The 13,847-nt window shown below is 36.8% G+C and overlaps 1 protein-coding gene across 4 annotated transcripts in view; it reads left to right on the top strand.

Moving 5' to 3' along the window:
* Nucleotides 1-13,847, top strand: part of CSMD3 (CUB and Sushi multiple domains 3) — a 756,594-nt gene that overhangs the window by 702,517 nt on the left and 40,230 nt on the right. For all 4 annotated transcript variants that reach the window (XM_030011520.2, XM_030011521.2, XM_030011522.2 and 1 more), the window contains 2 exons: nucleotides 3,956-4,138; nucleotides 5,800-5,976. In XM_030011520.2, the coding sequence (XP_029867380.1) occupies nucleotides 3,956-4,138; nucleotides 5,800-5,976 (360 nt within the window). The remainder of the gene's footprint in view (nucleotides 1-3,955; nucleotides 4,139-5,799; nucleotides 5,977-13,847) is intronic.

Consider the following 13,847-nt stretch of genomic DNA (forward strand, 5'->3'; position numbering starts at 1 on the left):
TGTAGTTTTCCATAGTCTTCATAAGAAAAAATAAAATCTAATTTGTGAATTAAAAAAAAAAAAAAAAAGAAATATACAAAAAAATCAAGGAATACAAATAGGAAGCCTGGAAATGTACATGAAAATATCAAAGAAACGTTCCTGAAAATAAAACTATTGTATAATCATCCTGCTAATGAATGAAATAAGTGTTCAAATATCTTGGGATAAGCATTCATGAGGTACATGAAAATCCTTTTTTTCCTAATGATGATTTTTGTATCCACAGATAGGAAACTCTAATCAGATCTAATTAATTTTTCTCAATACATGAAGAAACATTTCTTTGACATAGATTGAAATGTTAATCACAATAAATCAAATTGCTACAGAATACAAACTGTTATTTTCTTCAGCTGTACTATACCAAAATATAATTCTAGCTTAGGAAAAATTTGAGACTTTGTTTTCAAAGTGTATATCTGAAATGCTTTCTCATTTTAAAATAATTTGCAGTTTACCGTAAGAATTTCCATATTTTTAATCTAAAAATATGTGAAATCATTAGCTTTAATTATTAGCCTTGATAACTTGATTTCTTCATTTTTAATGCATATTAAAGCTTTAAACTTCGTATTTTTTGTTTAACAATAATTAATAAAGAATATTTATTAATAATAAATAATATGGTATGTTAACCATATTAATAACAAATATAGATATTAATAATAAATAATAAGAATGTTTGACTGACAAAAGATACAGCATGCTTGTCCTTTTCATATGTGGAGAAGAATTCAAATGGAAAATGCTAGGTCAGCAAACATAAGGTAACCAAATTTTGTTGCATCATCCCAAAGACAGTTTACTTTTTGTCACATGGCACTTTATATTTCACATCCTAGAGCTAGAAGGAATTGTCATGTCCCATTGATATCTACTGGCATTCAGAAATACAGTTTTCAGTCATTACATGCATATCAGCTGGAGTCAGAAATCTGCAGCAACTTAGAATTCTTCATAAGTGCAGCAATGGTTGTGTCCTTAAGTGGTCTAAATACCCTCCTTTTCATTAAGATTAAATGCCAACTGAGAATTTGTTACACCTGTGGGTGAAGGATGGCTCATAACTGGCTGTGAAAATCAGTTAGTTGAGTCTCTGAATGTTCTGTTATGATATCATTGATTATATCACTGTCACTTCCTGATGTGATTAGTCATTTAGAAAAATTATTTCTGTAACCTTCAATCAAAAGAGCTGGCGGTTAACCTCCCTAAGATTAAAAGAGTAATAATTCACGGTAATAATTAGGCATTAGGAAAGAACACATGATTTAATTTACAAGAGGAATATGTAATTTATACTTGGCACAGCAAAAAGCCTATTTTCATTTTTTCATCATAAAATTATTTTAGGCATAATGCCAAGTAACTTGCCGAAAATGGAGCTGTTGCTGTAGAGATTTTACAAGTATAGAATAATGAATAGGCCCTGCCCCAAATTCTTCATAGTCTAAATAATAATACTGGAAAATATAAGATATGGATTCCCAAAATAAAAAAAAAAAAATCTTAATCTAGGACATTTTTAAATTATTGTAAAAATACATAGCAGACTATTTTCAAACTATAGGGATTTCAAGTCACCTAAGTAGCTTGGACATGAAGTATTTTGAAAGCTTGTAAAATTCTTTTACTTACTATAATTTGGAACTATTTACAGTTGCTTTTTAAACAGGGCTGGCAGGCTGCTTTACTGATCTCTGTCACATAATGAAATGGGTAAACAGAGAAGACCCTAAACTTTTTGAGTTTGTCATTTTGAACCAGACAGTCAGCTAACCCTTATACTTACTTGAGTTAATTTGTTATTTCTGAAAGCATTAAAATACATAGGACCATGTACTTTTTGCACATACATGCTATAAAAGTTCACAATGTAATAGGCATGACTACATTAGTTTGTTCGATTACTCTCAAATGAAAGGTGTCAGTTTAATCTTGGTTAACTTAAGTAATGATAAAATTGGCTCCTCAATTAGTGAGAGTGGATCATAATTAGCCTACTTTGTCAGCTGCTTCAGCAAGGGGTTGGATAGGTAGTGTGAGCTGCCAGGTTTGTTCTCTTATGCTTTTCCAAGCAAAGTTCCGCCCTTTTCTTTGACTCTCCAGATGTGCCTTCAGACTGAGACTCCATAGCTGCATTCTCTTTTCCCACAAGCCTATAGGAGTTGTGCAGATCAGCTCCTGTGAGGTGCTTAGTTATATTGTCTTTCAATGGATTTGTGGGGAAAGAGGGAAGCATGGCCTATATGAAAGGAAATAAAAAGTAGTAAGCCTGACCTACAAAACTGCAGGTTGGCACATGAACTACCTTCATAAGTGACAATAATATAGTCAGCTTCTTGGACGTATTGGACAAAACCAAGTATTTGCTCATACACCATAATTCTCAATGCAAAGTAAGCTAGTTCTACTCTTCTTCCTTTCACTATTCAGTTCTGTACATGCTTTTGTTAGTAAAGAGATGTGTCCAACCAGTCACTCCAACAGTATTCTTTACACACATGCAGTGCCAACTAAGGCAAGGGAAGCTCTGTTTTTCTCTGCATCTACAGCTCCAGGGTCCTAACTTCCTACAGAACCCCTAGATAGTGAGTTTGTCACTTTTGGTCTTCTGGGTACTTGGAGCAGACAACTTTGTTTACTACTTCTATGTAAGACTTTCTGTTATTACTGCTATTTAAGCTTAGATAAATACCAGAAAAGTGTGGGTATTCTACAGAAAGCTGTCTTTAAATAATTTTACAAAACTTTTGATATAATTGTGTCTAATGTGAAGCTCTAATATGACATTCTTCAGTAGTTGAATTAAAGCTTTCTAGCTGATTAATAAAATATTTCTTCTTTATTTACATTAGTGTAACTAAGTACAAAATAATGCAGATATGATCTCAAAAATATTGTGATGTTTGAATTATTTTGTATAGAAGACTGTTCAGTTATTTGCAAGTTGTCACAGAAAAGTGTAAGCTAAATATCTATGGGTGAAAACCTGAACAGTGCAGCTCCAAGAATTCTAGAATTCAACTCTTTTGTGTTGAAACTCAGTAATACAATATGCCTTCATCTCATTACATAGAAAACTAAACTAGCTTAAAGACCTTTAAAAAGATAAACCAGCAGATCCTAAGTACATATTAAAAGATTTAAACAACTAACCTTCTGTGCAAATACAGTGTTACCTAGAGCTTCCTAAAAGTTCTCACCATAAATGAAGATTTAGATGTATAATCTTAGATATTGTAATTATTATTATGACTATGTTGATTATTTTAACGTTGATATACAACAGATAGTAGAAAACATTAACCCTTTATCTTAGAATTTGCTTAAACATTTCTAGCTGAGGGAGATTTTAGCTATCAGGCAGTCTTGAACTTTCAACATTTCTATAAATCAGGGAAATACTTCATGTCAGATGTACATAAAATTGTTGACTAGAGCTTTCATTGAATGGTAAAACTGTTACAACTCTAATGATATCATGAAACTAGGAAGTATTTTATGAACACTTGCTATAAGCAAACAAGAAAATTATCTTTATGATCAGGACCTTGGTTTTCCTCAGAATTTGTTATTGTAAATAAAAAATAACCAAGGTTTTGTGCATTTCTTTTTGTTTCCCTATTCTTGTTTGATGATTTTGTTATGAAAAGTTTAGCATGGTCTAAGGGGAATCTTGAGATAATTATAATTTCTGTTCTGTACTTACATAAAATAAGTAAAAAGAAATTATTTGAGAATCAAGTAATTTTGTAATTACAGGGACTCACACCCATTGAGATATATGTTTTTTTCTAAAAATATAAATATAAATATGAATTTATTTATAAATACATAGAAACATATATTTTAAATGCAGTATCATAATAATATTTCATATTTATTCTAATCTTTGCACTCTAAATTCTAGGTGATACAGCTGATTCTTGTGGTGATCCAGGTATCCCAGGTCATGGGTCTAGAGAAGAAAACAATTTTAAAATTAAAAGCACCGTACATTTCAGTTGTGATATTGGATATATCCTCCATGGCTCAGAAGAAAGGACATGTATGGCAAATGGAAGTTGGACAGGAAGACAACCTGAGTGCAAGGGTAAATCACAGAAGATCCACTCTATTTTTAAACTGTCTTGTTAAAAATGCTAATCAGAAAAACAATTTTACATTGCCAGTTTTGTGTTGTGATTGGTATCCAGTTGAGGACTGACCATTAATTTTGTTTTGAATAAGTTGTTACACCATAGCAATGGCTTGGCATCAGGTGACAAATTTGAAATCAGTTCCTGGCACCCATGAAACTGCATGTTTTCAAAGTTTTGAGAAAAAAAAAGTATACTGAACTGTTTATTTCTTCTCAATCTTGTGTTAGTGTCAAATAAATGTTATCCAGTACAAAAAATGAAACAGAAAAGGAAATAGATAAGGCCTCTAGAACTCGATTTTTGCTGAGAGATTTTTTCCCTTAAAAATCTCACCATCACCTGACCTTTAATTGCAGCCATTATACACCTGAATTTCAGAGAAAAGAGCTCAGTTTTAGGAAACTGTCAATGTCAGGCTTTCACTAGATACATCTATGTCATAAATGATTGGCTTAAAAATTTTATTTACTAATACTGTTGACATTATTATTTTTCAACACAAAATGAAATGCTGAAACAAGTTTATTTGGAAAAAATCATTCTAGAAATTTCAAACAAGATGTATTATCAGAAAAGAAAGCTCTAACAGGATATTTATGCAAAATCATTTATTACCTTAATTATCTTGATTCAAAAATAGGAAATAATTCCCAACACACTCTTCTTCAAAGTAAAGCTTCCTGAAAAGCAGAAAATAACTTGAGAACCTGTACTCTTATTTTTCATTTTATCGCTGTTGACTGTGTTATCTGCATGAAATAGTAATCTCATTTTAAAAACTTATTTTACAAACTGGTTTTGTAATATCCTTTCTGCTGAATGATTGCCATCCTGACATGATGTAAATATATACATAATGTGTGTTTGTTGGTATCTGAAGGGATATGCTTAGCCCAACTGAACTTTCTGCTGTTCTTCTTTGATCTTATCTATTACAGAAATGAATTACCCTTTTACATTTTAAGATACTTTTGATGTTTCTTTTCCCCCTAAAAATCTCTTGAAATGATGATTCTGGTTCACAGATACATAAATATATAGGTGTGTGTAATGCACACACAGGTGTATTGTTCTAGTTTAGGTCATATAGATTAGATGTATATATGTAAACATATAAGAAAGAAACATTCAAATTCCAAAGTTGAGCATTGAAGAACTGGGAAACATTAGGCTTACACCTGCCTATGAAATAATAGTTTTACTCTATCCTGTAGGTAGGAAGTGTACTTTGGTGATGCTATAAATGCATCTGTATATTTAAAGGCATCTATAGATTTAAATTAAATCTACAAAGATAATTGTAGATCAGGCATTTCCTTATAATCAGGAGTTTGTCTTTGCAGCTAAACTAGCTTTCCTTTAATGCAGAATTTAAAGTTAAATTTGTAGGCTGTGTTTCCCTATGTACAAAAGGGTAGAACAAATAATTCATGCCAACAGCTATTTACTGTACAACACGTCTTATCAGTAGGTGGTGAAACTTGCATTTTTTAGGATAACAGCAGGGATTTCTACCATATAATACTGCTGGCAGCAGGATTGTCCTTAGACATTACTATTTCAAAAATAATCTTTACTACATTTTAAAAATATTTAACATTTTGCTTTATAGCTGTGCAGTGTGGTAATCCAGGGACAACTGCTAATGGAAAAGTATTTCGTATTGATGGAACTACATTCTCTAATTCAGTAATTTATTCATGCATGGAAGGATACATACTTTCTGGATCATCTGTAAGACAATGCACTGCCAATGGAACATGGTCTGGATCCTTGCCAAACTGCACAAGTAAGACACATCTCTAATCAATCGTCTTTGTTTTTGTCTCCTCTGAAAGACAATAAAGTAAAATATAGAAGTTGGATGGAAATAAATTAAGTCTTCAGCTTTTTCTTGCACTACTTCATACATAATTTTGTACATGAACTACTTTTAAAAAATATAGTGCTATGAGATGAAGAATATGTTTTTTTAAAGACAGACACATTATATAGACTGCTGTTACAGTTTAAAAGAGTTGTATGGTTACATGATCTACCTACTTCAATTCTTTCCTAGTATATATTTTTAATCTTGTTTATGTTTTGTGGTATGTCGTGTTCAGACATTATTCATTTAATTGCTTTTCTTCATCATGAAAACTTAGCAGTATAATACTGTGGTCTTCCAGAGGGCAGAAAATAAAAACCTTGAAATGAACGCTTGAGAATTCTTTTTGTAGTGACTCTGAGGTCAAAACTCTTGTCCCACTCTCACATAACATTTTCTGTTTGGCCTCTTCATTAACCTTATACTTGCTTTGGTTACTCAGCTAACAGAAGCTATTTCAGCTTCTCTCACATTCATAATAAGCATTTTGCAACAATTTATTTTCAAGCCCATCTGTTCCTGCTTTATTACATGTCCTAGTTCATCTTTTAGTAACAATTATGAAAATTTTATATTTATGTGACGCATGAGACTGCCTGTCATTTTGAGGAAACATATCCTCATCAGAGGTATAGCAAACTGTTGCTTAAATTTTGAACTAGTACCCTAGTTTTTGTAACGTGCTACTTTACACACTTATAGCAACCCAAATAGAGGCCAAAAGTAAGATGATAAAGAAATCTTCTCCTTCTTGTGTTGTTTTTAAATCCATCTTTAATGGTAAGCATGTGAACAGCTGCTTTTGTAGTCAGCAAACCTGTGAGAGCCCAATGTTTTAGTTTATTTATTATTTTCCAAAGTTATAATGAGAACCAGGTAAAATTTAACCAAGGATAAAGGTGCTTTGTGATGGTAACTGCACCTATATTTTTTTCTTGCATTTTAGAATGACATTTAGCTGAAGTACAGGCTAGAACAGTCTTCTCAAAAACACTACTCAGGTAGAAACTTGGGATTTTTGCTTAAAACCTAGAAAATGTCTTAACAGAGAAAGTATCCTAATAAAACAAAGAGAGTCATTGTGAAGATTATATGTAATAGAAAAAATATTCTTGATTTAATTAGTATATAAGTATTTTAACTTTATCTATTGACATTCCTAATACTCAGTTTTCTCTGTTATGATTACACATCTAAAAAGTATGTCCCCTTATATGTTTATTCCAGTGATAATGTTATTTAGGGGCTTTTAGTTTGATACATATCCCCTGGAGTGGTCAGAATATTAAAAGAACAGTTCAATGAATATCTTACCAAAAAAAGGTAAGAACTCTGAGAATTTCAGCCTGACTCATTTTTGCCTTTTTGATCATTGCTAACTTTTAACTAATTCCTAAAGGTGGGAGGAAGCACTACTATGTGCTACAATGTGTATCTAAGCTGATACAGGTACTAGGGGCAGCTCCAAAATACCCAGAAATGGAGAGGTGTTTTACAGCACTGCAGAATGGCTGAGGTTGGCAGTCTCCTCTGGGGATTGTCTAGTCCAACCCCTCTGCTTGTGGCAGGATCAGCTAGAACAGGTTGCTCAGAGCTGTGTCCAATCTGTGTCCCTTTCTACAGACCTTTATTCTACAGTTCCCTAGCACATCTAAATATAAAATTAAAAAAAAAATATTAAAAAAATAAATAAAAAAATTACTTCATCATACTTAACTTGCTATGTTCTCTCTTACAACAATATATCAATTTTAAATCACTAACAGATAATTAGCAAGAGTTAATGGACAATATTAGCTAAATAGCTAGTTAACAGATCATGAGTTAACACTCCCCTCTCTTTCTCCTGCCAGTTTTATCTCCAGGTCTATAAAATATGCCTGAAGAAGATTAGCTATTGTAAGGGAACAATTTGCTCATAATGACTTCAAAGTGTATCCAAAGCAGTAGAATTGGCAGTGCCAGCAGAATTTGTTGACAGGGCAGGTTTTATTTAATTTTTTTTCTAACTGTCCCTACCATGCTGTTGTGGCTTAACCCGGGTAGGCAGGTAAGCACCACACAGAAGCTCACTCACTCACTTCTCCCCAGTGGGATGGGGCAGAGAACTGGAAGGGTAAAAGTGCAAAAACTTGTGGGTTGAGTTAAAGACAATCTAATAGGTGAATCAAAAGCTGTGCATGCAAGCAAAGCAAGTAAGGGATTCATTCACTGCTTCCCATCGGCAGGCAGATGTTCAGCCATCTCCAGGAAAGCAGGGCTCCATAACATGTAGTGGTTTCTTGGGAAGACAAACACCATCACTCCGAATGTCCCCTCCTTCTGCAGGTTTTATTGCTGAGCACATCATATGGTGTGGAATTTCCCCTTGGTCAGTTGGGATCAGATATCCCAGCTGTGTCCCCTCCCAACTTCTTGAGCAGCCTCCGCCTACTTGCTGACAGGACAGCGTGAGAAGCAGAGAAGGCCTTGATGCTGTGCAAGCACTGTTCAGCAATAACTGAAACACCCCTATGTTATCAACACTGTTTTCATCACAAATCCACAAAAACATACGAGCTACGATGAAGAAAATTAACTCTATCCCAGCCAAAACCAGTACACATTCTCTCCATTTTTTACTATGACAAGATTTCCCAAAATTTGCTTATTGCCTGTTGCAGTCATAGAACCTCATGGAACCATTGCAGGTTTCCAGAACAGCTTAGGCAAGCACCTGTCCCAAGTGGCTGTCACAGGTGACACAAAGTAAACAGCAACCCACAGTGAATCTGGATGTTGGTGTCCGTTTAAGAACCATGCAGTTTAGAGCTTTTACCTGCCTGATTATCTCACACTTCCTCACTCCCCCTCAGGGTTACATTTGGGGAGTTCTCTGCTGTCCTGGGAAGGACGGGTTCAAAGTCCTGTTGGTTCATGCTGTGCCACTGCTCATATGAAACTCAGGTGTTAACAGTCAGGGTCATCCCCTGACTGATGTCCCCCAACATTTGTCTCCACACAGCTCTTCCTTTTCTAGGATCTTCCCCAAGTCCAGGATCTTTTCTTCAGACAGGGTCTTCACCTTCTTTCTGGGTTCCAACACCACTCTAAGAAGACACATAACACATATAGGTGTCCTAACTGGTTGTTCTGTCCCCTGTCTCTATTAATAGGAAGATTCAGGATATGCCACTAGCATGGTTTAACCCCAGCCAGCAACTAAGCACCACGCAGCTGCTCACTCACTCCCCCCCACCCAGTGAGATGGGGAGAGAATTGGGGAAAAAAAAAGTAAAACTCGCAGGTTGAGATAAGAACATTTTAATAGGACAGAAAGGAAAAAAAAAAAATAGAATTGGAATATGCAAAACAAGTGATACACAATGCAATTGCTCACCACTCACCGACCGATGCCCAGTTAGTTCCCAAGCAGCAATTACCCTCCCTAGGCCAACTCCCTGCAGTTTATATACTGGGCATGACATCACATGGTATGGAATACCCCTTTGGCCACTTTGGGTCAGGTGCCCTGGCTGTGTCCCCTCCCAACTTCTTGTGCCCCTCCAGCCTTCTTGCTGGCTGGGCATGAGAAGCTGAAAAATTCTTGACTTGGTCTAAATGCTACTTAGCAACAACTGAAAACATCAGTGTGTTATGAACATTATTCTGATACTAAATCCAAACCATAACTCTATAGCAACTACTAGAAAGAAAATTAACTCTATCCCAGCCAAAACCAGGACAGCCACATTTGTTTAGTCCGGTTGCTATCAAAATTTACAGCCAGCCCATACTTATTACAGCTACCAAGTAATGGGCTGCTGCTTGCGTATCATTGAAAATGCTGTTTTTTAAGAGCTAACACTATCACAAAATAGCATAGATAATCTTATACCCCTTTAGATGCTGGGAGCCCTGGGCTGTGTAGCATCGAACAAGACTGACCCACATGCAGCATGCTGTGCAGACCTTTTCCATAGCAAAGATTCTCCCATTTCGGTTGTTCAAGCTATTATAGGATTTTCTTACAAGGAAACAACTCTATCATTTCTACAGTCAAACAGAAACAATGTTTTTATGAGAACTTTTTCTGCACTGGTAGATAAAAAGCAAGGACATGCAGCTGGTGTAATTGCTGATACTGAGTGGGAGCTGCCTGCAGCTCCTCTGTTGCAATGAGCTGACTGAGGTTGTGCCTTGGCCAAGGGATCTGTGTAGCACAGCCCAGGTCTGAAGGCTGTGCTGGATGTGCAGCACAGTGCAGCACAGGCCTGGGGCTCTTCAGGTTGCCTGTATTGTGAATCACTTAATTCTCAATGTACAATGGTCTTCTAGTCAGGATCACTACAATAATTTAAGCTGGTTTTTGCCTACCACAGTGACTTAAGTGGGAGTGGTCCAACTCTGGGTCATTGCATGGTGTGGTGGGTTGACCCTGGCTGGACGCCAGGTGCCCACCAAAGCTGCTCTATCGCTCCCCTCCTGAGCTGGACAGGGGAGAGAGAATAGAACAAAGGGCTCATGGGTCGAGATAAGGACAGGGAGAGATCACTTGCCAATTACCATCACAAGCAAAACAGACTGAATTTGGGGAAATTAGTTTAGTTTACTACCAATCAAATCAGAGTAAGGTAATGAGAATTAAACCAAATCTTAAAACACCTTCCCCCCACCCCTCCCTTTTTGCCAGGCACAGCTTCACTCCTGGATTCTCTACCTACCCGCCCGAGCAGCAGAGGGGGACGGGGAATGGGGGTTGGGGTCACTTCATCACTGATCATCAGATTTCTGCTGCTCCTTCCTCCTCAGGGGGAGGACTTCTCACACTCTTCCTCTGCTCCAGCGTGGGGTCCCTCCCATGGGAGACAGTCCCCCACGAACTTCTCCAACGTGAGTCCTTCCCACGGGCTGCAGTTCTTCACAAACTGTTCCAGCATGGGTCCCTTCCATGGCGTGCAGTCCTTCAGGAACAGACTGCTCCAGTGTGGGTCCCCTGCGGGGTCACAAGTCCTGCCAGAAAACCTGCTCCAGCGCAGGCTCCTCTCTCCACAGCGTCACAGGTCCTGCTAGGAGCCTGCTCCACCATGGGCTTCCCACAGGATCGCAGACTCCTTCAGGCATCCACCTGTGCCAGCGTGGGGTCCTCCCTGGGCTGCAGGTGGATATCTGCTCCACTGTGGGCCTCCATGGGCTGCAGGGGGACAGCCTGCCTCACCATGGTCTTCCCCACGGGCTGCAAGGCAATCTCTGCTCCGGTGCCTGGAGCACCTCCTCTCCCTCCTTCTTCACTGACCTTGGTCTCTACAGAGTTGTTTCTCTTACATGTTCTCACTCCTCTCTTCTGACTGCTGTTCCTGTTGCACAGGTTGGTTTTCCCCTTCTTAAATAGGTTATCCCAGAGGCAATACCACCATTGCTGATGGGCTCAGCCTTGGCCAGTGGCAGGTCCATCTTGGAGCCGGCTGGCATTGGCTCTGTCGGCAATAGGGGAAGATTTTGTCATCTTCTGACAGAAGCCACCCCTGTAGCCCCCCCTCTACCATAACCTTGCCATGCAAACTCAATACAGGTGCACTGCTTGAGCAGGGGAGTTGGACAAGATGACCTCCAGAGGTCACGTCCAACCTCGCCATTCTGTGATTCTCTGACTGTCTGAATCTGTGAAATTCAGAAAATGCCACTGATCCCGCTAAGTAGCTACTACAGATTTCTTTTAGTTAAAGCTTTATTCCTATGTTTATGACAAAACAGTATCATCTCAGTAAAATCTAGGTGACCTTCTTACATCTGCTTTTGCTTTCTTTGAAAGTCAAATGCTGTTGTGTAACACAAAAGAGAAAAAGGATCTTTTCCGTACCACTCCTAACCCACCTCTGTGAACAGTTCTAATGTTACAACACAGTAATGTGAAGAATGACTCTTTTTTCCCCCTAAGTCTTTTCTTTCATGCAACTCTTTCCTATAATAAGTTAAAAACTAGTAAGTACAGAAGGGCAAAAATACATGAAAGAAAATCAGGTCTGGGTTGTGGTTTTTTTTTCTTTGAAATATGGCTTTAAAAGTTAATGATAAGAAGGTAAGAATTTTGAGAAGGTAGAACAATCTAGAGATCTGCTAAAGTCATGGTGGCTCTTGCTGTGTAACAGATCGATGTTAAAGTGTCAGTAGCAGGAAAGGGTACAATCATTACAGCAAGAGTGGAAGAAGCAAAAAGTTTGTATTAATGATGAAAAGAAAAAATGAAGATTGTAAGGAAGGTGAATGAAAAATCTGAGAACGCGGTTTTAGTAGGATTTAAATAAACAACAAAAATAGTTTTCAACAATGTGAAATAAATTGATAGTTTGTGGAGCTCTTTGATCATTTATGTTGTATGGTGTTTGCCTTAAATTCATAAGGCAATGATTTGAAATATTCTTCATACAGGGAAATCTAAAGAGATGAAACAAGGATTAGGGAAAAAAGGATAAAGGCATGAACATTATGTTGTAATCGAGTCAAAACAATAGCATACCTTGAAAAATACCAAGCATGATTTTAGTTGAATTTGCAACATTAAAGATAGTAAATGGAATATGTCAAATAAAGAAAGGTAGAACATGTAAAGTATTTGAGTATACTTGTGTAACTAAGAGAAACAGTTCTGTCTTTCACAGCTCTATATTTTTTGAAGAATGACAAAGAAAAATCTATGACTTTTTAAGTTCTAAAAAAAAATTAAAATTACCATGTAACTAGGTAAAATAAAATAGGCTGATCTCCAATTTTCTTTATCACTGCACTAGCTACCTTTAGACTAACACAGATAACCCTGTGGTATGTTTTATAATCTCTTCTGTATCCATAGACTGTGATTGTGTGGGACTTTTTTTTTTTTTTTTTTTTTTTTAAGATTTGATACATGCAGCTTAATTAGTATCTTCTCACTCAGACTGTGATAAACTGTAGAGCAGGCATACTAGATACCTTGGATTCTCACTTCCCCAGTTATTTAGATCAAGGGACGTGGCCAGAATACACTAGAAACATGTCATCATGGGTTTTCTCATTTTGGAAACCAGGATACAGAGAGGGTGCCATTCACGTTGGTTATGGTTTGGCATTGAGTTAGAAGTGGCCAGGATGTGCTTTCTGCCCAGGAAACTGCCTCCCACAATTTTCCAGAAGTAATAAAAATGCTGTAGGGTGATTGTCAAGTTTGCTATGAGATAAACTGTAGAACACATGGGTGCTGTATTTTGTATGAACTACATTTTTTTTCCTGGTGTTTGTTTTTTTCCTGAAAACAACAGCTTTTTATCATTGCCACTAGGGTTCTCAAGATTTCTGACTCTGAATACTGTTCCAGAAGTTGATAGATCTAATTGACCAGATCTGAGAGCAACTTACTTACCTATTTTAACATTATTCTCAGACTGTAATGATATAACTCTTTATTAACTCCTTGTGAATATTTAATCTCAGGAGATTAAATTATCTCCGGACACTAGAAGTCACAAGAGATTTTACAACCAATCTCACTCACTAAAGTACTGTACGCCTAATTTTGGCATAAGCCATGGTCCCTGTTTGGGGGTTGCCTGAACATTCTCATCTGTTTAGGTACATAGTAACCATGTGAGCATTTACAGAGTGGGAGCTTTTTGCAGACATACATCTTAAATTTTCCAGACTGTGTTTCCTTTCAAGATGTACCCATGGAAAAGTAAACTAAACAATAGATATCTGCTTCTTTAATAATGAAACTCAGAACTGATAGGAAAATTTGAGGGTATCAAAGGGTGGTAGTGACATATGGATTATTTCTT

The sequence above is a fragment of the Aquila chrysaetos genome, chromosome 4 (assembly GCF_900496995.4).
Source record: "Aquila chrysaetos chrysaetos chromosome 4, bAquChr1.4, whole genome shotgun sequence".
Lineage (NCBI taxonomy): Eukaryota > Metazoa > Chordata > Aves > Accipitriformes > Accipitridae > Aquila > Aquila chrysaetos.